At 41.6% G+C, this 26,363-nt stretch overlaps 1 protein-coding gene across 8 annotated transcripts in view; it reads right to left on the bottom strand.

Annotated features, from left to right (window-relative positions):
* PECAM1 (platelet and endothelial cell adhesion molecule 1) overlaps positions 1 to 23,927 on the bottom strand; it is a 31,852-nt gene extending 7,925 nt beyond the window's left edge. Inside the window, exons 1-14 of one of the 8 annotated variants that reach the window (XM_051797658.1) lie at positions 23,578 to 23,927; positions 23,410 to 23,436; positions 22,006 to 22,299; positions 21,007 to 21,306; positions 20,625 to 20,894; positions 19,981 to 20,241; positions 18,786 to 19,067; positions 16,990 to 17,271; positions 16,474 to 16,581; positions 15,659 to 15,686; positions 12,076 to 12,146; positions 11,334 to 11,390; positions 10,065 to 10,133; positions 5,091 to 5,147 (exon numbers count right to left, since the gene is read on the bottom strand). In XM_051797658.1, the coding sequence (XP_051653618.1) occupies positions 5,091 to 5,147; positions 10,065 to 10,133; positions 11,334 to 11,390; positions 12,076 to 12,146; positions 15,659 to 15,686; positions 16,474 to 16,581; positions 16,990 to 17,271; positions 18,786 to 19,067; positions 19,981 to 20,241; positions 20,625 to 20,894; positions 21,007 to 21,306; positions 22,006 to 22,299; positions 23,410 to 23,436; positions 23,578 to 23,611 (2,140 nt within the window). In that variant the 5' untranslated portion in view covers positions 23,612 to 23,927. The remainder of the gene's footprint in view (positions 1 to 5,090; positions 5,148 to 10,064; positions 10,134 to 11,333; positions 11,391 to 12,075; positions 12,147 to 15,658; positions 15,687 to 16,473; positions 16,582 to 16,989; positions 17,272 to 18,785; positions 19,068 to 19,980; positions 20,242 to 20,624; positions 20,895 to 21,006; positions 21,307 to 22,005; positions 22,300 to 23,409; positions 23,437 to 23,577) is intronic. The other 7 variants (XM_051797660.1, XM_051797659.1, XM_051797661.1 and 4 more) reach the window with 7 other exon arrangements.
* Between the last annotated feature and the right edge of the window lie 2,436 nt (positions 23,928 to 26,363).

Genomic DNA, 26,363 nt, shown 5'->3' with positions numbered 1-26,363 from the left:
TTCTAACAGGCACCAACCAGGTAAACCAGCAGGGAGCCACTACTAAAAGCACAGTGATACAGTGCTTTTCTGATTCTTTGCTGTGCCAATCTTTTCACAGCCTTTCTGTTTCTTTTCTTTTAATGAGGTTTTTTCACTTTTTTACTGATTTTACTGTGATGAAATAGAGAGATTTTTCATTATACTTGGCTTTCCCTTACTACCAAAAAGAGGGAAAGGAGATATGCTGGGTTCTAGTCATATACAAAGAAGGGCAAACAAGCAGCTGCATATTTTGTGAAAAGACTCGGAGATGAAGGTCTGATATTGATGATTTCTAAAATATTCCCAAGTCTAACAAAGGTGGGTGTTTTTGTGGATTTCTGACAGATTTAAACCCTTGCTGTTGCTTTTAGTTGATGGGATTTTAAATTCAAAGGCCACATTTTTACAAAGGAGCACATTAATAGCAGGAATTTAAGACACTGTCATCTCCACTTGCTCCATCATTTCTTGTTGCTACAGGTGATGGAGAAGAGAATATGAGCCTAAATAGCTGCAATTCTTAATCCATCTCCAACCCATCTCCAACCCTGGTGAAAGCCAAGCTGTCAGATCATGAGCTGAAGGTGCTGAACTGCAGGAACACACACACTACACTCTGCCAAGCCCTTCACTGGAGCAGTAGCTTCTAACAGAGGATCTTGGCAGGCAGCTTGGGAGCAGTTCTGACACAGGGCATGCATGAAATTCAGCCTTGCATTGGAGGTTCAAGCAAGGCCAGAAGCTCCCTGCATATTTGTGCCTTACTGAAACCATCTGGCTCTGCCTAATTTTTGGCTGGAGCTGTTGTGAGCATTTGACTCTGGACTCAGTGTCTCACAGATACAGGCTTTGGTCTAGAACGTGTCTAGAAACCTAAAGATCCAAAGAGTTTTTATTTTGGAGAAGGGACAAGTCATTTCCATAATTTTGGACTGCCTGTGCTCATAAAGCCTGAGTTCTGAATAACACAGTGAATCCCAAGACACTGTGAGTTTTCTCTACACTGGAAAAGGCACCCAGTGGGAAATTCTGGCTAAGCATGGAGGTTTTAAGCCTGAGCTTCAGGAGCAGGAAAGTATTTGAGCAGATTTCCTGATTGCTAGAGCTGATTTCAAATAGTTTGTTCCAAACCACTGAGTGCAATGGGGATTTCTCATGCCTCTTTCCACTGGGATATATTTATTTTTCCATAGTACATTGTTGGTTGCTGTAGGATTCTTTGAATTTCCTGTCTCACTGCTGCAACTGCTTCCAAGTGACCAGTTCACTTTTCCACACTTAGCAGCATAAAGGCTGGCTCTGCATTTTGTCCACTAGATTCCCACTTTCCTAATAAGAAATCAGGAATTGTTATCTTGCAATAAGCACTATAAGCTCGATTCAGTGCACACACAGAGCAGTGCAGAGCTTCTGTGAGCTTTGGGTCTGACACAGAGCAAAGACAGAGTTCACTGAAGGAACAAGAACGTCCCAGTATGTCACAGGAAGTGCCCTGGAAAAATGTAAGGAAATCTGTGACCTGGAGTTGGCTCTTGTCTCCCCAGCAATAGGAACAGAACTGTGCTACCCCAAGAACTGGGATCAGTGTTGAGGGAAGGGCTGGAGCTGAGATAAAGAACCAGTATGGAGATGCTTGGACTTCCTGCCCCTACTGCCCCTCGGGAAGATGAAAGGTGTGATGGAAATAAATCACGTCTAAAAGAGCCTCCACCCACGAGCTGCACTCGGTGTGTGACACATCCTGACCCTCCCTCAGGAAGAGCTGCCAGCCTGCACCTCTGGGACTCCAGCAGAGGCACATGGGCAGCAGGGCCACAGCCATTCTGTCATTCTTGGCAGGCTGTTGATTTAGGCAATTGCCTGTTTTGCTTAAGTTTTGGACTGTCTCAGTTCTTTCTGAGCAAAAAGCAACAACTCCGGGACTGGGCTGGATATTCCTGGCTCACAGTAAACTTTGGCATTTTCATAGAGCAACCAGAGAAAGCAGTATTTGAAGGAAATTAGTTTATCCTGGTAAGTCTAAAGGACTTTTAGACAAAGGTGTTACTGACCTGACTGGCACTCGTTATGACCACTCCCCAAATTCCCATGGGGATGTAAGGTTTGATTTAAAGCTGAGGCTTGAAGCTGCTCTAGGTATTTTACATAAAATACTAAAGTAACAACCTATTGCTCTAAAAAAGGCTTTAAATCAATACCTGGGTGAACTTTCTGAACACTATGTCACTGAATTAAACTAACCTTTTGATAACAGTGCAAGGACAATTTCTTATCTCTGAGACAAAGTGATCAGCACCCTCCTTCAATTCTCATTACAGCAGAGGAAACCCAGCATCCAACTAGAGACTGACATTATCTGCAGGACCATTATTTGATTTTCAATCAAAATACACCTGACTAGACTTGAATTTCACAAATTTCCTGCTTTTCCTACTGCAAATGAGTTAACTGCAGTTAACCATGTGCAGGTCTTGTGGGATTTGAAATGTGCATTTGACAGTTTGTTTCTGTCTAATCTCTAATGTAAAACCACCTCCTTAGGCCTGGCACTCAGAACAAGGAAAGCACAGCAGAGAGGCTGAGGGGTCTACCATAGTGTGATGGAGGCACTCAAATGAGAGTAACAGAAGACAACACAGACAGCAGCAGGAGAATAAAAAGAGAAGGAATAATGACAGATACTCAGCATTATCTGCACCATAGATTCATGAATTGGGATAAGGACAAGCAGTAGCTATGGAACTCAAAATACAAGAGTTTGTTACTGATGTGGCATCTGCCTTACTGGGGACAGCAGGGAGAGCTGCCAGAAAAAATGAAGAGGGGAAATGTTTTAACTCAGTCACAAAGAATTGCATCAGACATAACAACTACTGACAGTGCTTCAGCTCTCTCTCTAGTGGCCACAATTTCTGGAATGCACACACAACCCCTTAAGATTGCCTATGAAGCACTAAATTCTAATTAAAAAACCCCAAACCACAATAGTTACCTACAAACAAATAACAATAAAATGTTACATAGGCCTTTGGTGTTAAATCTGCCAAACAGTGTGGCTGACACCAATTCCCAAACTCCTGTAATTTCCCCAGAGGACACGTTTGTCTGATCCATTGACTTCCTGAAATAGATTGTACTTGTGGGCATTTGCTCAGAAATCTCAAAGAACAGTCAAACAGGGTGAAGATCAGAATGGTAAACCAACTTCTGCCCCCAGCAATAATGTTCAACATCTTTCACAACCGGCATTTAACATACTCATGTTAATATAAATTAAAGTACTTCTGAAGAACAGAGCTATTTCCTAGGGATTCTCCACTGCATTCATCCTTTGCCACCTCACAATCACACAGCCTATCACCAGTCCAAGTTAATGTTACATTAACTGTAAGGTGGCTGTCCAGAGCACTGCACTGCTCTGGGATGCACTGCTTATCTCACTGGAACACTTTTCCTGTGGATCAGTCAGGAAAAACAGACGGGATTAAAACAATAAACTGGTCCTATGTTTCCAAGAATAACTGAAACTGTAGAATGTTATGCATAAAAGAGCAGGTGGACTGCAAGATTAAGGGGTGCTTGCAGATGATTTGGCTAATTCAGCTCAGCCTTTCAATCACATCTCACTTTATTGCAGTTCCCACTTTATGGCATTACAGCCTTTTAAGTGCTTTGAATTACAGCTCTGCTGTACCTACCTGGAGTTTAACAGCACAGCTCACAAAACACCCTTCTAGGACATAACACCTTCTGTTGTGTCAAAACCAGGGATGGTGAGAGGTGTGATAATCCCCTTCACACCTGGGCAGGGCAGGAGGGGGTTTATGCAGCAGCTTCTGCAGCTTGTTACAGGTCCAGTTCACACTGTTCCAGAATGTTTGTGGCCTTTGGGTTCAGCCCTAAAATAAACTGGTTTTTTTTTTCTCATGGTGCTGCCAGGTGATCCTGCACGAAGGGCCTCGTCCCACCTTAGTGTGAAGGGTATTTGGATTTTCACTGTGAAAAATGAGTACAGCACACAGGCCCAGCACCAAGGATTCTGAAACTCTGTTCCCAGTGCTGTCACTCTCTAAACATGTTCCCTTAAATGAATGACCTAATCTCTCTGTTTATTCAGCTGTAAAATGGAGATAAAAATTGCCGTGTATCTCCTCGCAAGGGAAAATTAAGTAATGTTTTCTAAAGTACTTGGAGACCCTCACATGAAAGATTCCCTAGAGACAGAATTCTGAGTCAGAGCAGGTGGGAAATCCCTTATAAAATAGAAAAAAAAATAGAAAATTAAAACACAACAGTCAAAAATTAAAAATGGCACACAAAAAAGCCACTTGGTAACATGGATGGGGACAAGATGTGAACAGTTTTGCAGCCCTAATATTTACAAATCTAGACTTCCTAAGACAAAGAGAGGAAAGGAAATCCTTTCTCATTCAGTCTTTGACAAATATGAAGAAATGCTTTTGACCTACTGCCTCTGAGCTCATGACTGCCACAACATTTATAGTCAGTAATTGCCAGTAAGCTGGTAATGCCCCCTCACACAAGGCTGGGTTAGTGGAGGTGGAAGGGCAGAGTGGCTGGCACTTACAGTCTAAGACAGTTTTTGATGGTTATTTTTGATGGTTATTTAATAACACATGACAAACATGCTCAATTAAGAGACAAAGTGTTGCTCATGAGCACTTGGAGATAACACAATATATCACCCTAATCCCTAATGGGTTGGGGATTCAGCTCTAATTCAGATCCAGAGGTAGGGCCCAAATGCTGAGCAGGTACAAAACAGATGGGCTGATGAAGTAGATGTTACAAATATTAATCCCACTGCATTAAGCATCACTGATTTATGAGGAACCATGGAGGTGTTATACAATCTATCAACACCTGTGATTTTGTAGCTGCACTTCAGTATGTTCCCGTGTGACTTGCATCTCTGTTTTTATGGCACTTTATCTTCTAAATATTCAGGCTAAATATTGTCTTGGAAAATATTCAGTCACAAATTTATCCCTAATCTCCTCACAAATGCTTCCTTTAAGTGTTTCATTTTTCACTAGCTTACTTACCATTATTAGCTTTTCTGATTTCACTATAAAGTGTTTCAGTCCCCTTCTGTACAGGAGCTGGAAAATGTATTGGCACAGAATCAATTTATTTTCTTTTTTTCTTTCTTATTTTTTCTTATTATTTGCCTTATGAAAAGCTCCTTAAACCAACAGAACACACTGTTTTACTTTCAGGGGAAGTAAGTTACACAAGCAGCAATGAGCCTGTGGAATCTGTGTGAAAAAGCAAGTACACTCCCTCCCCAAACCCAGCCTGCAAGGAACTGAGAGGGAGATGTCTCTCCCTCTATATAAAAGTGATGATAAAAATCTGCTTCCCCTTCTAAATTTAACATTTTAATAATCTCCTTTGAACTCAAATCGATACAGCTTTAATTTTACAGAGACATCTACCACTAGAGAACAGTTTCCCTGGATCCCTTTGAAGAGCTGCTTCAAGTTTTTCCAAGGATTTCAGGATCCAAGACCTGAGGTGATCTATCATTTGGAAGATGAACTACGCCTCCTTTTTGGCAACTAGCCTGATTAAGTCTTATGGGCACAAAAAAAAAAACAAAACTAAATTGCTGTTTGTGAAATGTCTCAGAAGGGTATTTTCAGATTTCACACTGCACAGCTTCTATTTAAGGTTATCTGGGAAAGGTCTCCCCTCAGTGTGGAGGGCTCTTCCACCAGAGCACTGAGATCAGATGGACACAGCAGGAATGAAGGCTCACAAGGCTGGTGGAAAGAATGGAAGTAAAGACAAAAAGCAGACAGAGAAGGTTTGTGCCTCTAAGGACACAGCTGGGGTACAAGTGCAATGTTAGTCTTTCCAGACCCTTGGGTTGACAAATAAAACTCTGCTCTTGGGTGAGAAGGAAAGCAAGAAGCTCTCCTTTTTTTCCTGACATCTGTGAGAACTTATCCACAGGGTTTGATACCAAACTAGACACACACAGGGAAGGGGCAGAGGCCCTGAAGGCCTGAAAACAGCAAGAGCTCAGTTTCTCTCTGGTCAGCAGAAACTGCAGGCGAGCAGGAGATTAGAACAATTTCCTGGATTTATTGCATGGCTGTAGTTTAAAAATCCCTGGGCAACAAAAGTGCATTTAAAACCAAGTTTCTTCATTTTCTATAAAGGCCTATGCTGGCAGGGACCAGTAGTTTGCTGTTCATAGATCTAAAAGTGTTTCAGAAACACTCATTCATTTCAGTTAAACTGAATCTCTTAGAAAGCCTCTGAATTCTATCTATATCACCTCCAATTTCTGTGGACCTTCAACAAACCAAGAGGTTAGATTTTTTCCAGTTAAAGAAAAACAAAAGTGGTTGTTCTCTCTCTGCAAGAAACTGGAAAGAAAATTCACATTTCTGGACAGAGAATCCTGTACTTCAGCTATTAAAAAACACCCCAGCACTTAAAGAATTCAGACAATGACCTGCAGTCAGAGTCAGGACTGTTACTGTTCTGCATCGCTCTGAAGAACCCAAGTGTCTCTGGCACCACATTCTGATTTCCCAAAGCTAATTTCATTTTTTGTAAAATTCTGTTCAGCATCCTTTAAACGCTGGGAGCTCACACATCAGAGTTGAGTTGCAAAGCTGCTGTTAATTCAAATGCCAGGAGGAGTTACACTTCCCCAAGTGTTTAATCACAGCTTTCAAACTTGCAGCTTTGGCAAGAGCCTTCTTTGCAAAATAATCTGAAGACCTTCAGGCACATTTCATCTGCTTATGGGCTACTGCTTAAATGATCAGTTCATTTGCAGTGAAGTAAGGAGTAATCTTGTCAGAATTTTAATAAGAGGTATTTAATTTTGTTTGGGACTCTTTTTTAGCAGATTACAGTCCTAAATCTACCCCTATTGACTCTGTGGAAAGATTTGGTTGGAGGTATTTCCTTAGCTTGCTTTTTTTTTCCCAGACCCATTTAATTGAATTGTGATATAATGCCACTGCCCATGTTATTTCCTTTGTTAATCTTCCAAAAGTCGTCTCAGCACTGAAAAAATGTGCCAGGAGAAATTACTTGGACGATTTGACATTTTGTTCCCACCAGCTTTATAATGTTGCCACCCTGCAGATAACTAACCAGATATAAAAGTAAAAGAAGGAGCATGTTCTAACTCAGCCATGATTAGAGGTTTCTCCCTTCTCACTTCAGGGATATTTCCTAACCTTACTTTAGCCCCAGCCTTTGTTTTTGCTCAGATTAATAATAAGGGGTCTAAATCACCTTTCCATCTATTTGCACAATTAAGCTTTAGAGAAGACAAGCACCATATTTTTGTCAAGCATATAATCTCCATAAGTATTCAATGTAATCATTCCTCAGAATTACCACCTCTTTAAATATCAAATTATCATTCCACTCTGGCTATCCCAAATAAGAGCTGGACTGTGTAGCCCCAGCTCTACCTCCTATTTCTCTTGGCTTTTCACCCCTACTTCAAAAAGCAGGTATCAAGTTATTCCCACATGGAAGTTCTAAAATAAAACAGTGAAATTTTACTTCTAGCACGTGACAGGACCACTCCCTGCCAGTAACACTGTAATGAACCCTGGTTTTTGATCCTGCAGAAGCACAGTGCATATCAAGTTCTTGGTGCATTAACCTATTCACCATTACACCGTGTTAAAAAGTATTCCAGAAATGACCAGCCAGTGCAGACATGACTGGGAAAACAGGGTGAAACCAGTGGTTTCAAATGTAAGCAATTCTCTACTGACAAAGACAAGATATACATCCTTCTACAATAATTTAAACTTGTTTTGAGGTGACATTCAATCGTTCCTGCTTCCCAAAAGTGATATAAAGGCTGGAGTTACAGCTTAGATACTGCAGCATTAATTGCAGTAGTCTTTCACAATACACAAAATATGATTCTCCTGCTCCTGAGATGAACATTAGTACTGACATGGACAACAGTGGCAGGAGGAACAAATGATTGGGAAGATAAATTAATTTGAGGTTAGTCCTGAGAGATCAAAGAAATCTGGAGTTCCTCAAAAGGCTGAAGGGATCAGATGCTCTGTGCAGCTGCTGGATGAGATATGTGTGCCCAGAGAAAAGGTGTGATTTGCTTTGTCTTCATTCAGAAAATAGGAGGAACCAAAAGGGGTGTAACAGAGGTTTGGAGCAAGGGGATAATCTGAAAGGTCTGTTCCCTAGGAAGGGCTGGTCATACCCACAGACAGACATGAAAGAATATTATGCTTTGAAACAAAACTTTACAATAACACCAACATAGCAGAAATATCAGTGGCAGTCCCGTGGCCAAATTCTCTCTGTGGGTGTACACGATTATTACAAGGGAATATTAAGAAACTTGGCTTTGTTTCTCTTTTCCCAAGAATAAATCTCATCCTGTTTTCATTGTGATAGGCAGTGCAGAGCTGAAAGGATTAACATGGCTTCATACAGCTCCTTCTATTCAAGCAGCATCCTCGAGATGCTCTCAAAGATTAACACATTAAATACTTGCAGTGCAGTTGTCATTTACATAACCAAAGCATTCATTTGGGAAGTGTTTAACTGTGCCCTGGGGCAACAAAGCAAATCGATTAGGGAACTATTATCACATCTCTGTATACCTGAAGCATGGTTCAGTCTTACAGAATCAATCAGTGTTCTGTTAAAATGATCCGATCTCATTTACACGGTATATTAAAAATTATTTTGTGGTTTCAGTCTACAGAGCACAGATACTATCTTATTACTCAGTCTGATATACAGGAATAGTGTTATATATAAATAATGGGAGCAAAAGTCTACTCTTGGAGATGCTGATCTTGCATTTAACAGGGCTTTTAATTTAAATAATCATGCACCATCGTATCTTCCCATTCTACACCACTGTATTGTGTAGTGCACACTCCAACACAGTTGGAACAACTAATTATTAGTCCTATTCTGAAAAAGAGTCCAACAACTATGGTTCTTCAGAGCAGAATTTAGCAGAGGTGGATAAATAGCATGCTTAGGACACAAGGAAAACTCTGTGATGAATGATGCCAGGAAGTGAGAGAAAGGAGAGGAGGACTGGCTGTTTGGGGACAGCTTGAAGGGTGAGCACTTTTGCCCAAACATCTGTTTTACCAACTAAACAATCATGTCTTTGGTCCCTGAAATCAGTGACTAGTCCTTCCTACCAGGAAAAAGGAAATTCATCTGTTTCTTCCTCAGTCTGCTTCTCGTTCAGCTGAAGCAAAGAAGCTGGAGCAGAGCATAAACCTGTCTCGTGGGGCTTATTCCCTCCCAGCTACTGGGAACTTCGAGGTTTAACAGCTTTCAATACAAGGCCATGACAGTATCAGAGTTCTCCAGATGACACAGAATGATTGCAGAGTGCATTTGGGTGTTGGGAATAAATTTACTTGGATATTTCTCCTTCAAGGTTGCAGAGACATGTACCTGAGGTGTGGTTACTGTAACCACAGAACTGCAGGGAGGACAACCAAGTTATTTGGGCATTAATTTATCCTCATTTCTCTGTTTAAGGGGACACAAAATTCAGGATGGTCTCCAGGCCTCTCCAGACTGAGAGACTAAATCTGTGCTGGACTCTCTTCCTTCTCTATCACAAGTGAATCACAGCTTTGACCCTTCAACCAGTTCCTTTATAAAGGAGGAAATTCCACTGCTCTCTGTTCTCTCCATTATCTGGGGCTAACCTCACTTGGCTCTCAGTGAACCTGGGCTCTATAACAGGGATATTCACAGCTGGCTGCCTTCTGCTCAGAGCCACAGCTCCACACAGACCTCCCGTGGGTGGGAGTGGGAGGATCCCAGGGGCAGGAGGGCTGCAGGAACAGCAGCGTGGTTGGCATCATCAGCTGGGTTAAGGAGCCACTGGCAGGAAACTGTCACACATACAAAGCACAACCTGCTCTGACACTCCCAGGTGCCAATATCAGACCAGTGCCAGGGAGGAGCAACATTCCCAGAGCTGCTCCCAAACATAAACCAAAAAGGTTTGGACAGTTTATTACCTCTGTGAGGATCAAGCGTTGATACTTCAACTTCAGTGTACTCCACCTCAGCACTCTCAAGGTCAGGTCCTGCCCCAAAAATATCAAGAAGATGTTTCTTTGTAGGACTGCACGCTTTGTTTGAGCTGTGGGCCTGATCCTGCTGCCACTGGAACTGATGGACAAGTCCTCACTGACTTTGGTAGGTGCAGGATCAGGCCCTACTTACAGATGTGAGTTACTCTGCTAAGAGTTTTAAGGCCAATCCATTCCTAAGGGTCATCCTAAGGGTCATCCTAAGGGCAGTAGACAAGGTAAAGGCAGATTTCTGAAACTGGGGGACATGCAAATTGTGCCTAAAACTCTTACTTTCAATGTAACACCTTCAAAAGTGTCACAACACAAATGGAGCAAGGAATTATCTCAGATTCTCCCATATTCCTCCTCCAGCTCCTCTTTATTTCTCTCCCTGCTCTTACTTTCTCCTTGTTTTCTGTGGCTATGGCAGGACACTTCCCATTCTTTCCTTACATTTAAACTCATCCTTAAGTCTTTCCTGGCCTCCCTCATCACCTCTCATTCTCCAAATTTCTGCTTTTCTTTTTTCCTCCTACATTTTCTTCCAAGCTCTCCATAGAACATCTGGAATGCAACTCATCTTCCTCCTCAAGATGCTTCTCTGCCACAATGCCCACAGAAAGCTGGATCTACTAAGGCTGCTGCCTGACAAGTACTGGTTACCTGGATACAACAGACACAAGAAACAGCTGCTGCCTTCTACTCTGGCTTTTTCTTAGGGTGGAGATGGTTTTCCACCAGATTTCTGTAAAAGTTGGAAGAAACCACGACAGTCATCCAGACTGGCATCCTGCAGAACTGACTTGGCAGATTATTTTATTCAGATTTCACAGTTTATTTTTAGATTTAACGCTTAAGTATTTCGAGGTCAACCAAAATGAAGAAAGGACAGAGAAGTAAAAGAAGCAGAAATCTGTAGAAAATATCTAAATATTTGTTATATAGAACTTACAATTTTGAGTCTAAGTTGTATTTTTATACCAATCCAGCACAGCTAATTACACTTCATAATGCAAGTTGGCAAGTGGGTCCTATCAGTGTCATTTTGTGCATAAGAAAAAGAACTAAGCTCAGCAAAGGAAAATCTTCCCCACTATCAAAGAGAAAAAGGAAAGGGCTGGACATATCCAATCCTTGTTGCTACCATTAGAAAACATCATGACTTTCAGTTATAAAATAGTTTAAAAATCCATTGTTTAAGTATGAAATTACCTTTACTCTCATCTGTTGATTTCATGTGATTTTCACTATCTTCAATGTAACCTGATCCTAAAATATTAAAGCCAAAGTTGAGCTGACAAAATGTTTATTGAGGCCAACTAAATAAATGAGTTACACAGCTGCAATTCCTACTGTCATTATCTGTATTTTTATATGAGACATCCTACTTTTGGTTTCACACCTAAGACATTCAAGTAACACAGGTGGGAAGAATGTGGCTTTTTAAGTAATCAGCTAAAAAGCACCCAAGGGGTAATTTTGTTTATGTCCAATACTCTAAACAACATCTCCACCTATTTTGGTAAAGTGGGAATTTTGAGATCCTGGAATGAAATGTGCCCAGTCATGGCAAGTTAACACCTCTGTCCTGTGGCCACATCACAGGACCATGTGCCACAACTCCAATTTTCCTCTCTGCAATAATTTTCTTGCAGCTGTGTCAAACCCAGAAAGTAATTTTCTTTTACCATGATTTCTCCATCTGTAATACTGTCAACTGATTGCCTGGGAGAAGTGTCTGAGCAGAGTTATAAACCAATCTTTGTGTGAGACGTGCTCATAAAAACTGTACAAAGACAAAATGACAGAAGATACTTTGGAGAATGTTATTGGTATCCCTCTGTATTCCCCTAAAAATTGGGCCTTATCCAAACAACAACTATGCAAGTCCAAAACTTTCAAAAAATGTTTAATTTACCCAATTTATTAGCAGTCTTACAGCAAAATGTCCTACCTGAATAATAGTCTCCATCATTGGGCTGTCTTGCCAGTTTTTCACTTGTCAAGTTTGCAGCCAAGGCTGAACTGAAAAACAAACCAATAAAAGTTGATGTAATTATCCCAAATCAGTCAATAACATGATTCTGTGCAAAGATCAGTCACTGTCTATGCTGACTGCCATGTATTTTTAACTACTGAAGCTAATGAAAATTTTGCCTTTGTCTTTAAGAGAAGCACCAACCAAATTTAAGGCAAAAAATGTTCCCTATTGCATTATTCTTCTTTAAACCTCTGTATTTTCAATCCATTCCATGTCTAAATGCATTCAAACACAGGCCTGACATTCTCCTATTTCACTTAGTTGGCCTTTTTTTCTATTTTTAGAGTATTTCCTCATCCTGTTGTTGTATAAGCAGGTGGTACATGGAGCAGAACCATCTATTGTCTGCAGGTGTGTGCCATAATGAACTACACTCATATGGAGGAAGGCCTTTAAACAGAAATACTTCATCATTATCATAACAGGTCGTGGTTTAGTCCCAGATGGCAGCTCAGTATCACACGGCTGCTCGCTCACTCCGCTCCCCTGCCTGTGGGACGGGGAGGAGGACTGGAAAAAGGTAAAACCCATGGGCTGAGATAAGAACAGTTTAATAACTGAAATAAATAATAATAGTAATAGCAATGAAAAGGAGAGAGAGAGAGAGGAATAAAACCCAAGAAAAACAAGTGATGCCCAGCGACAGCACCGCCCGGGTGCATTGTTGTCACCTGCTGTCCTTCAACCTTCAGCAGCCCCACAACAGGAGGGTCCTCTGAGACATGGGACAGGGGAGGTACTTCATTTCCTCTGTCTCCAAGGCTGCTGTACTGAAAGCCCACCACTACTCCTTTGGCTCCTTGACATCCCCTCTCCCGAGACAGTTAAAGCCCCTGGAGCCTCTGGGCTACTCAAATGGGAGCTTTCTGCCCCACGTTCCCAGTCAGGCTGATTTCAGCCCCCAGTACAGTCTGTTGGGATCCCTCTCCAGAAATACAACTGGGTTCTGCCCCTGGACAGCCTGATGGTATCAGGGCACACTCTGCACCAGTACCTGCTAGAGCCTTATACTCCTGGGGGGCTGATGTTCCAGGCATCTGATCCACACGCTCCAGTAAACAAGGCTGTCCCTCTTCTCCACCTGGCTGGAGGCAGAGCCCCTCTAGTCCTGGGTCATAGGATTATCCATTTGCTTCTTGTAAAAATGGGTTAGAATTCCCTTCCATAGAGTCAGGAGTAAGATCCTTCCACTCTCAGGAACTGCTCATTGAAGACCAGAGCAGCAACTTCCCTGGAAGAACCCCCATTTGTGATTTTCCCTTGCAATCCATGTACCCTCTAGGGTCCAGGTAGAATTTCCATCCTGCTTCCTCACGTCCTCTCTGGGGTCCTCACAGGTAAAACCACAGGGTCCCCTGTGCTGTGAACCCTCTGCATTCTCTCTCTGGAGCAAAAGGACACTTACTGTTAATAGCTGAGATACTGAGATGTGGGAGTAGAATCTACCTGCTTTGAGTTGCTCAACCAGCTTCTCCACAGCAGAGACAAGGGAGGAAGGGAGATTTTCTCTGTGCTGCTGGGTTGGTGAAGCCACTTCATCCACCAGTGGTGCCTCTTTGTCTCTCCAGGCCATCACTGCCAGTGAGTTGGTGTATGACAATGGTGCACTCTGGACAAGTTTCTGACACATGGTTTGTGCACATCAGACTTCACCTGGATCTCTGAGTAACCCTGTGTTGTTTGGGTCACAATAAATTATCTGTAATTCCCTCAGGTACTGGGTACCTCTCTCCATCATGGTCCACTTGCCTGGGTGACACAGAACATCTTCCTTGAAGGGATACCTTTCCTTCACACTTGACAAGAGTTGCCTCCAGAGGCTGAGGACTTGTGTTGCTCTTCCAATCACCTCGTCAGTGCACCTTTCCCTAGAAAATGATCCCAGCTGCTTGGCTTCCCTACCTTCTAATTCCACACCACTAGTCCCATTATCCCAGCATCAGAGCAGCCAGGGAATAATGTGCTCACCTGGATGATGGTTGAAATCTTTCTGTATATCCCACAGCTCACTCAGAGATACGGATTGAGGGGTTGCTTCTTGTTCTGCCTCTTCTTCCTGTTCCTGTTATGGCCTTGCTTCGTCCTCCTTTATTAAACAAGCTGTCTTTCCTGCCCATTTCTCCTTGGGAATAGGGGCAACTGGCACACACAGGGGTTGGTCCTCTGATTCAGCTGCATCACCCATCAGTGGGTGAATACTCACAGGCTTTGAGTAGCCAGGGATTGAGTAGCCACAGTGTCTGTCGTGGCCACTGTGATTGTTGGGGGAGTTGGAGCAGCCCCAGTGCCTGTCACAGGGGTTGGAGTAGCTGCAAATAATTGCTTAACCCTAAACAGACCTGAACCACATGCTGGTTCCTACCAATAGGACCACACTGGTTCCAACACCCCAAATCGATTCAAAATCTTCACAATTCTCAAATGCTTTTGTAATTAGCCTGGAGAAGGAAGGGAAGCTGTGGGAAGCTGTGTCCACAGACTGGGTCTCCGAGGAGAAAGGGAAAAGTGTAATTATGGATAATTCCCAATAGGTGTCTCCCCAGCACACAGGTGCTGAGGACACGATCAGGTGAGTGATGACCAGCGATTCCATCGTATCATAAATGAGTGTTACAAAGCAGAACAAAACAATAACCTCAGCCCAGGCCCCAATGGCAAGAAACACAACAGGGAGTACAGTGTTCCCTGTAAGTGCAAGTGAGGTGTTTGGATACAGCTCCGAGAACAAGCACAACAACTCTAAGAGCAAATAAATCAACATCATGGTAACTGGCTATTAAACTCTGATGAATGCTTGTAACAAATTTGTTTCAACGTGCACTGGTCAGATCTGGTTTTAACTCTGAGTCCCACTCTGGACTTCAAAAAGGACTGTCATGGTTTAACCCCAGCTGGCAGCTAAGCACCACACAGCACCTCACTGGCAGCTAAGCACCACACAACACTTCACTCACTCTGCCCCAACCCACCCTGCCTCCAGTGGGATGGGGAAGAGGACTGGAAAAAGGTAAAACCCATGGGTTGAGATAAGAACAGTTTAATGATTGAAATAAAGTAAAATATAATAATAACAACAACAATATCCACAATAATAATAAAGGAAGAGAGAGAGGAATAAAACGCAAGAGAAACAAGTGATGCCCACTACAATTGCTGCCCACCCTGTGCCCGATGCCCAGCCCACCCTCCAGCACTGATCAGTGTCTCCCAGACAATTCCCCCCAGTTTCTACACTGGCCATGATGCTCTATGGTGTGGAATGTCCCTTTGGCCAGTTTGGGTCAACAGTCCTGGCCATGCTCCCTCCTGGCTGCTTGTGCACCTGCTCATGGGCAGAGCATGGGAAACTGAAAAGTCCTTGGGTTAAAGTAAGCACTAGCAACTAAAACATCAGTGTTATCAACATTATTCTCACAGTAAATCCAAAACTCAGCACTGTACCAGCTACTAAGAAGAAAATTATCCCAGCCGAAACCAAGACAGTAAGACATCTTACCCAGACATCTCCATGGATGGTCCTTTAGCTTGACAGAGGGAAAAAAAAAAAGCATCTATTAGTAGACTGCACAAGTAAAGAATTTAAAAGTAAAGATCAAAACAAAAATATAGCAATTATTTACTCATGTGTGAATAATTTCTCCTGGCAATCACAAAACCAACTACCTCACACATTATGTCCTGTTTATCTCCGAGGTCCCTTAAATGGCTCCTTCAGAGAACCTAAGATCCTAAACCCCAGATTTTACCTTGGCCAACTTAAGCAGTCTGGGACATCCAGATGCTTCAAATTTTCCCAAATAATTTGCAGTGTACTGCATATCACAGGATAAACCAGATTTACTTGTATTCTGAAAGAACAGGATCTGAAAAAATATCTTAAAAGTTAAATCCCTAAACAAAATCATATTACAGTGTGGGAAGGAAAAAGAAACAATCCCACAACCTAATAATCTAAATTTATTTCATGAGGACTAGAGAGGCACCTCAATTACACCTGAGCTGGGACTCCAAATCAAATTGTTATAGCTCTATGAGGCATCAAAAATCTCCTCAGGCCCTGTCTGCCTCTTCATTGCACAGGGCTGAATTCCAGACCTAGGACTGCCTCTGCCCAATATACTTGGAAAGCCTCAGCACGTTTGCAGCTTAGTTTGGGTCACCTGGCATTTCTAAGTAGATTTTCAGGGTTTTTTTTAATTGTGTTCGGTCATCTCTGAAGCCTCACCCCCACAACCCTTTGCTTCTGACACAAATGCAAGTTTAACTGGAAAACATTTGTTGCCAAACAAAGAGAAGGGAACCATTCCTTACTCTTTTTCTTCTTACGCAAAAACCACCATAAGGCAAGTGCTCCCGCTCCTGCAATGGTTACCAGGACCAATGCAGCAATGACTCCTTTCTTCCAAGCTGCCAAGATGACTGGAAATAAGAAAAACATGTTTAAGAGAGTATTTACTGTGATAGGCCAACATTACCAAATTCTGCAGTTCCTGACCTTTCATTTTACTACAAATCAGCCTTCTTATACACCCCAGGGAAGAACTCTGAGGGGACCTGCATGCAAAGTTCACTAGTGAGCCTCTCCTTTGTGACCAAAACCTTAGCACAACAATGGGTTGGTTTCAGTTTGCATCTGGCTCCTTTGGCTTTTGAGCATCCCCTAAACTTTTCTCTGTAAGTTGGACAATCTCTGTTTATAAAGGGACCTCTCTGTTCAGCTTCTGACAATGGTGGAACAAAAGCAAATAGGGGAGTTACACTTAGGAACATCCCAAATGAGATGACCTCACCTATCATGAGGACATGGTGGGCAGTTCAGTGACTCACCACTGACAGTTATGGGCTGGCTCCTCACGTCCACATTGGCTCTGTTCGAGGCCATGCAATAATATGTCCCCGTGTCCTGCCTCTTCATTGTTTTCTTGTGCCACATGGCTCTGTCTCTATGTTCAATTTTTTCAAACAGAAGAACCTCATTATCAGTTTTTTTAAAAAACCTGAACAGGATTGGCAAAGACCCTTCTTTCACAGAGCAGAGAAAAGCAATCTCACTGCCATCTTCCACTTCTCCATATGGAAAACTGCCCAAGCTGGCATCCCTGACTGGCACTACAGAGGAAGGCAGAAAGAAAGCAAATATTAGCACTATTTGGAATAACTTTGATGCTAAAATATTGTGCTGTAGAAATGCTTGATTTAATGCTTAGTTAAACAGAGACTGAATGCACAGTATTAATCTTCCCAAACACTCTCTGAAAGACATCATCCTCTAGTAAATATTTTTATACACCCAGAAATAGAGAGGGCATGACAAAGAAACAAAGCAGACACAGGAGGAAATTATATCCATTCCACAGAGGTCAGTCAGCCACTTTCCTTAAAATCCTTTGGATGCCACTCCAGCCCCAGCCTACAAATTATTTCATTTCCAGAAATAATACACTCAGTCGTTCCATAGTGTAAATAATGATGGTCCAGTTTATGTAGCTATGCTTTCATAGTTATCTAGAGCTGTGCTATTTTATGCTGTGTGGTAACTGTACTCTTGTACCCTTTAATATACAACAGTCAGTATCAGCAGATAATGGATCGAGTTCTCCAAGGGCATAAGCCAGTCCCAAATTCCAATGGTTACAGAATATGGCAAACACAGTGAGGGAAGTTAGTTTGCATTTGCACAAATTGTAAGAATATGCATACACAAAATACAGTTTTTAGGTTTGCTAGTTTACGAATTAAGTATTTTAGCATATACAGAACTAGTGTAGGAGCAGATGAGCATCAGCCCTTGTAACTACGTGGGGGAAAAATGGACACATATTCTGTGATTCAAGGCTTGTAGAATGTCAGCAGCTTTGCAAAATGTTTGGTATATGAAGCATCTGCTTTGCTAAAATCCCTACAGAACACTTCTCTGAAAATATTGTAAATGTGTTTGGGGCAGTGTCACGGATAACACAAGGCAGATGTAAAGAAGGAATCATTAAGGCAACACTGGTACAGAAGCAGAAGGAGAAACCAGATATGACATGAGAAGATGCTGATCATGAAAGTTCTTTTTGTATTAGGGAGCAGATTTAGATATAAGACATGGATGGGTTCCTGTGACTGAGCCTATGACAGAGAGGATTGCTCTGGAAAGCATAAGTGCTTCTTCAGACAGAAAGAGCAGAATACAGAGAATTCAAAGCCACCACCTCAGCAGTGGTAGACTGTGGAAGATTGGCTCACCAGGCTCTAAAACATGACTATTCAGAACTTCCAAACAGTGCCACAATAAATCCTGAACCACAGCTCTAACAGCTGGGATACACTAGTTCCAGCAGAGAAACCAGCCTATTAACCACAAGTTTATCTTTTTAACACCAACACAATTTGGGTTCAAGCCAGGACACAAAACTGAAAACTCCTTAGTAGAGAGAAATTACCTCTTCTTTTTGAAAGGTCAAGTATAGACCTGCTCTGGTCCTGAACTACTGTGCTGTGACCAGCAACCATTTTAATTCAAGTGAGCAAAAATCTGTAAACATTTCACATCCATTTTGCTTAGTCCATCATTTGCTGCTGAAGTTTCAAAACTCTAAACATGACATCAGACAAGAAGAAGAACTGAACAGACTTACCTATTACTGTGACGTTCAGGACATCGCTGGTTTTCACACCACTGGAGTGATTATTTCTGGCATCACATCTGTATCCTCTTTGGTCATTTAGTCTGATATTTTCATCCAAGAACGTAGCATATGTGTCATTAATGACTGTTTTCTCAATGTCATCTCCTTTGTAGAACCTGAAGGTTTTTGGTGGTGTTCCCATCACTGAGTGGCAGATCAACTGCAGAGGCTTCCCCAGCACCACCTCCGGCAAACCGCCGGCGACGGAAAGAGTTGGCTTGGAGACTGGAGCTAAAAGGGGAATAAAAGAAAAAAACTGCTGAAAATTGCACTGCATAAGGCCAAAAGACACGATACTATTTTATAGAAAGTATTTAAATGCACGATATTTATCTAGTTTGCACACGCTAGTTTGGGAAGCTCTTCCCCGTCGATAGAACAGAAACGGGGGGAACTTGAACAAATCAATAATGTAGGTAGTAGAACATGTGACTTTGAATCAAATAGCATGCAGGGGGAATATGAAGGAAAACAAAGGCTGAGTGATACAGCTGTGGATCATCCAAACTCCAGAACTAATTCTGACCCAAGGACTAAGTGTCACATTGCAGGTATGACCTGAGATGGATCGTGCAGCACCTAATTAGGGCCCTCTGTTCCACAGGGAATCACAACCCAGTTAATCCCCTTCACAGACTGGAGAACCACCTGAGATTGTTCCATGAGAGGGAAGGGAACTAGAGTGCTAATAACCAGCTTTTCTGGAGCAGAGCTAACCAGATGACCTCTGGTTCTCCTGGTTTCTGCCTGCAGAGTCAGGGAGAGGGATCCAAGGCAGACACTGTCAGAGTTTCAGGTCAAACGGATGAGGGAAAGATTTGCACAACAGTTCTGGCTCCTGCAAATGGTAATGAAAGAATTTATCTGGCACCCAGCAGAACCAAGGGAGCAGCAGGAAGCCATGCCAACTCCCTTCTCCCAGGGCCAGCCCTGGAAAAGTCTGACTTGATTAGATCATGACACACCAAATCCTCTACAGCTGAAGATGACAAGCACATCTCACAGAAATTAATATTGCAAGAACTAAGAGACACCCTAGTTCATTGACTAGAGGCCGATTCTGTAAACAGATGTGCTTATTTATAAGCTTCTGGTTTAGATCCCCCCTCATCTCATTGGGTTCTAAGCCTCTGTATCAACTCACCATAAACATTTATCCTTACAGGTTTGCTCTCCTTGACTATTCCTTTTACTTCAGCTTTACAGGTATAAGATCCAGTATCATTCACATTAACTCTCATTTTTAAGGTTTGAGAATTTTTCAGTGGGATGTCTCCGTTGGCGTTTTTCCGTAGGATAGAGAAGTTAGCTTTCTGAAAACCATTAATGCTGCAATTCAAAATTAATTCTTTATTCTTATCCAGCTTAGTCATAGAAGCAACCAGTGTTGGCTTGGGAAATAACTCTGCAAGATAAAAAGAGAACTAATTCATTCCAATTGAGCCTGAAAGAACAGGACTGCTTATCTCAACATATACAGAATGAAGGACATACTGAAGGTTTATAATCTGGGAACGAAAAAACCATGTTATTTTAATATTATTATATTTTCAGGGAAAACAGAAACTCAGCAACCACTTGAAACCACTTTTCATGTGTTATTTGAGGACATTATTTTAGTTGGGGAGCATTGGTAGGAAAAAATCAGAAACTAAAATCCAAATAGCCTTTTAACTTAGAGAAAATTTACACTTAGATCTGGAGGTTACACTTGGATCTTGAGTTCTACCAAATTTAAATTTAAATATCAATACGCTGAGTAAAATCTAAGATGAACAGAGGTTTTACCTGACACGACAACATTCAGTTTGGTGGTTTTAGATGCTCCCCCTTGCTCCACCTTACACAGGTATTCACCACTGTCCTCTAGAGTAGCTACTGTGGAGTATCTCAGAAGTTTCTTATCTTGTACACTGTTCAGTATTGATTTGTTTTTCTGGAGGATGATTTCAATGTCACGCATTCGAACTACTACAGTTGAGCATTCAAATTGTATTTGGTCTCCTTCTGTAACATTACTTGAGGGCACGGTGGTCAGAGTGGGCTTTATAAATGGTTCTGCAAGAGAATACATATCAACATGCAGATAAACATATATAACTATAAATACATGGCCCAATTTTAACTGTAGCAAGCAAACAAATGTCAAAAGAAAAGCCAAGCAACTCACCCCTGACTGTAACGAGGGTTTTGTTGCTGTGTGCTGAGTCTTCCCATTCAAGTTTTACATTTCTCCTACCAAAACAGTCAAATTGTAAAATATTATCTCCTTCTTCAACAGAAACCTCCAGTACAGAAAAATTTGTGTAAGGCTCAGGTACACATGTTTCTCTAGGCGTTGAATTTGTCTTTATCTTTCGGAAACAGAACTGTAAAGGAGGTTCTTCTTCAGGCAGCTCACAACGTAACTTCACAACTTCACCCTCCAAAACATCTCTTTTGTCAGCAGTCAGGGTTGGCTTGGTCATTCCTTACACCAGAAAGCAAGAAAAGAAATAGAACATTGCATAATCCTGAAAGAAACACTATCCCTGAAGACTGTGGTAATGATTTATGCTAATTAACAGATGCAAATACTTTGCAAAAACCAAGCTTTTGAAGACCACCCAGTACCTACTTAATGCTGAACAAATTCTTTCCAAATTGCTTTTCCAAGGGGAAAAATGTCACTTGCAGTCAAGAACACAAGGCTAGAAAGAGTATGGATGGAGGTAGCCCTTGTTCTCATCAGAAATGAAAGAATAAGACTGACACAACACTGTCTGCAAAAGCAGCCCAGAGCTGACACTCCTTTGGCAGTGGCTGTCACAGGTTGAGCATCTCAGTACCTTATTTCCAGCATTTCCAGGAATCTACCCACCCTCCATCAAGGTTATGGGAACAGGCACAAGCTTTCACAACTAATACTTCCCCTAGTCTAGGGAACAGAGGCTCAGGACAGCGGGGAAGGTGGCACAGAGGGCACAGACTGTTCCTGACTGTCACTGATGTCGCCCTGAGATCACAAGTTCATTTCCGTGCCTGAGCATGAGGGTTTGGTACTAAACTCTGGTGAAGTACTGAGGTCAATGGATAAAAATCACTTTGCAAGATATCCTACTGAGCACTGACTATTATTACTTCCCCTGGAAGGCTGGGGTTTTTTTGCCATGTTTGAAAGAGCACTCACCTGTTACCCAAACGTGGACGGGGTCACTCGATCCTGTCTTTTTATCTGCTTTCACAGCACACTGATAGTCTCCTGTGTCTGAAGATTTGGCCACAGGTACTTCATACCGTGCATCTCCTGTGTCTGACACAGTCATAAACACGAGCTTGCGGTCCTTAAAAATCGTAAAATTATACTTCAGCTGGAAATCAGCACTTTTGCTGATATCAGCGTGGCAGATAATTGACATGGGAGCTCCATTCCTCACTTTGACAGATGGCTCAACCTTGATTTCAACTGTGTTGAAAGTAAAAACTGGACAGAGAAAAAAAAATCTTATTTATTTTCAGTTAGTCCAACATAATACGGTTATCTCAAGTTGCTATACTTTAATCCCAAGAAGTAATTACAAAATTTACATTTTATTTGATAGGAATATTGTAATTTAAATACAAAGTAATTTATATACAAAAATAATAAACACATTTAGAAACAAAGTTCATGATAGTACTTATATATACATGTATATATGTTTAGAAATATATTCTGTGTTTAGAACCACAGCAATGATAAATAATTTGTAGCTTAAATGTGGTAACTGTTAGAATCCTGGTATACTTAATATTTTTATTCACACAGATGGAGGAAAAAGTATAGAGAAAGATCTATCAGTTCATTGATTTTGCCTTCCTTTAGAACTTATGCTTTTTTGGGTTATGCCCATTTTGGTCAAGATTTGTATTAGAAATTTGCTATTAGAAGGAGAACTTTCCTGCATCTAAAGAAGCCCCTTGCCCTGTACATTTACCAGATATTTATAATGTGTCCTTGCTAGAGAGAGTTTTGGGCATAAAACCAGAGCAAAAATTGCAATTTTTTTTGCATGTGAATAAACCACATGACAACAAGAAGCAAACCTTTGTCCCTGGTGATGGAAAAAAGGAAACATGAGGAGTGTACGTGCTGGGAGTCACAGGATGAAAAGGTAAAAAGTTCCTTTAGAACACGAGTTCTGAACTCTGCTCAATTGACCAATTCCTTTGCACGAGCAGGAGAAAGTGCCCTTAATTCATATGCTATAATTTTATCCTCCCTCCTTGCTTGTGGGCATGAGAGGCTTTTTTAAATACTAAAACAAAATGCTAATTTTCTCTCCCACCTTTTTTATGCCTCTGGAAAGCAAATTACTCTAGGACGGATTTCACCAAAACATTTATTAAGATACAAGCAGCACATCTGTCATTTAAACACTGTATCAAGAAACAGCACCAAGCAATACCTTTGCTTTTCATATGGCCAAATTTCATACTGAGATATCGTACAGCAAATCCAAATAAACTGTTTCAAATGCACATCAGTAACCAAGAAATTAGTTATTTTAAATTTGTATGTGAAAAAAAACCCAACAAAATTATAATTCCCTACCTTTATCCTGAGTGTAGAGTTCTGAACCTGGGGAAAAAAAAAGAAATGTTATTTTCAAAGCTTGCAGATTGAGAGACAGCAATGTGAAACTTAAAAAGCCTCCCCAAACCTCCCCCAGACAAACCAAAACCACAGGTACCCACCCAGAGACTTAGTTATCAAACTTACACTGCAAGAAAATCACCAGAAGAGCAAGATACATCTCGTTCCTGAAGAACAGACACTTAACCCCAAAATCAAACAATATTCATTATCAGAGGTGATGTCTCCAGGTACCAAAACCACGTTATGGTCTTTTTTTTCCGTTGGCTCTTTATGGAAACCGATAAAAATTTGCCATGAAAATTTGTAAGTTATCCCAGATCTCCCACAGAAACTGGCTGGATCAAGTAATCGTTCCCATTACTGGAAACTGGAAACGGCAAACAATGAGAATCTATCTGCTGCTCCCAGGCAGATTACTGGTCAGGAAGTGACTGGACTTTTCCTGAGGGCGCCACCAAATGCATTTGCTTTGTTTAATTTCTTAAGGTGTATTAAAAAAACAAGAAGTTCCAATGACATTTATCCTGCAGTTCCTGTCAATATGGGTATTTTTAAGCCACGATTAACCATTTAGGAACACGAATCACTTTTGCTATTTGAACTCAGCAGATTCTTGGGCAAATATTTCCCTTCATCCTCACATGGTGAATAGATGTACATAATTACCCATTTTTCCCTTTTACATCCATTTCTAGGTGTCCCATCTTTGCTGTGGCTGTGGGGTGGACAATAAATTCGAATTATCTCAGAAACCAGAGCTACTGTTGTGCGAGACCAGAATATGGACAGGTAGATCTCTCATATCACCATCAGATATCAGAAACATGGATCTGCACCAGATTTTATTTTATGTAGTTAGGACAGTGCAAAGCCTGCAAAAGCATAAACCTTACACCCTACAAGAAAAAGAACCAGTTAGAGTTTCAATTCTCAGCAAAAATCTGCAGCAGCACTGGCACAATGTGAAATACAGCACACTTCTCTGTTGCTCAGGATATTCCTTTCTCACTGTATCAGCCCACTTTTAAGTCAGACTTAAGCCATTCCCATCCTGAACACTGACTCAGCTTGACAAAGTGAGTTGAAATCATGCCCTTCAAAAAGTGTTTCTTGAGTTGTGTGTCCCAGAACTCCCCAAGCAGTGATTTAGTAATTCTTGAAAATTCAGTGTTCCGCTCTTAATCTCTTTCTCTCCTTTGTAGACAGAGTCAATGCTTTCCTTTAATTCCAAGCTTGTGAAAACACTGTGTAAAACAACACTAAATATGTTCACAGAAGTCTATAAAACAGACAGTTCTCATGAGCTTCACTTATATGAAATCCTTTTTTTTTTCTCCTGGGGGTCAATGAAAACTGTATTTTTCCCCCAAAAAATCAATATTTTAAAGCTATAAGTGTACTTCAATGCTTGTATTACACATATAAGAATGGCATTTTGCAAAGGGAAACAGAAGGAAAACACTCATCTGTTTAACAATGCATCGGTCATGAACAAGCACCTCTCTGGCTGTTTTACAGAATGGCACAATAGCCACAGCAATTAATGACTAAAGACTAAGCCGTTAACTACCAACAGTGTTTGTTCTGCTTAGTCCAGGCTCTTGGAAACACACCACCAACAAAGGATTGGGGGTTTGGCCGGTGGCCAACAATGGTCTCCAGGGACAGGTAAAGGAAAAGGGCAGGAGGACACATGGCAGGTGGAGAACAAAGGTAGATCAACTTTTGCTATTGGTAACAAAAAAATAGGAAGGAAGGAGATTTTCCCCTTCCCCCCTTTCCCCAGAAAAGAATTTAGCACAACATAAAAAGCTCAGCAAAACCACACCAGTCTTTCCCACGAGGGACAAAGGTTTCTCCGAGCCCAGCAAGGGAAGAAGAGAGTGAGTGTGAGACAAGTTCAGAGCCAGGCTGGTTTCAGACTCGGGTGGAAGGCCAGCTTTGAGGATGAACTAGCTCAGGGGTAAGGTTTAACGGTGCCAAAACCTGAGGCTGTTGGGAGATGTCGTTCCCAAGAGAAGTACATTCCAGAAGATCTTACAGGCTGATTACACTGTCACATTCCTGCCCAGCCTCGACAGACATTGTCGTGGAGAGGAAAATCCCGCTGGTGTTGACCAAAATCCAAGAAGTAAATTCAGCTGCAGGAATTCAAGCCAAAAGAACATGAAACTTGGGGAAAAAACAATGCAAACACAAAAGAACAGTTTGAGACCATCTTCCCTGGTTAAACTGGAAATCACATTGACCTAAAGAATTTAAACCTCAAAGCACCTGTGCCAGTAATACAGTTGCAGATTTTCCTGACAGCCAGCTTATTGTAATCTCTCCAAATATGTATTTCTGAGTTACATAAGATCAAATTTATTCTAATACACATCATATAAAGAACTCTATTCAATCCCTATCTCTATTTATGGGAAAAGTAGGATTGACCTCCAAAATGCAACACACCTCCTGAAGCAGACAGAATAAATCATTGTAATCTGACCGAGTGCCCTTTGAAACCCATGGGAATCACCACATTTCATCTACTGCCAATGAATTGGGCCCTTAAACATTAAAATCCTCCTCTGGGAATTCTCTGTTTCTGCTGGCTGGATCCCCTGCTGCTTGCTTACATCTGACATTTCCTAAGAGCCCTCAGCTCTGGCATCTGAACAGAGTTCTGCTGAAACGAGAGGCAAAGCCTATTTTGCTAACTAAGGGAAAAATGCTGAATAAGATTTTCAAATTTTTCCCTCTGCAAATACAGTGTTTTCAGGCAATCCCTTATGACAGGAAAGGGAGCTCGGAGTTCCCAGCCCATTCCAGCTGTTTGTTTCCATGTGCTCTCCGGGCTGGCGTGACAGCAAAGAGAGGCCGCGGTGCTGGTGCTCAGCACTGACATCTCACTTCCTCACACAGCA

The sequence above is a fragment of the Manacus candei genome, unplaced genomic scaffold (genome assembly GCF_025592945.1).
Source record: "Manacus candei isolate 608988 ecotype Guabito, Panama unplaced genomic scaffold, ASM2559294v1 h1tg000047l, whole genome shotgun sequence".
Classification (NCBI taxonomy): Eukaryota; Metazoa; Chordata; class Aves; order Passeriformes; family Pipridae; genus Manacus; species Manacus candei.
Note: the sequence above shows the minus strand (reverse complement) of the source record. Positions and strands in the feature narration are given on the sequence as shown.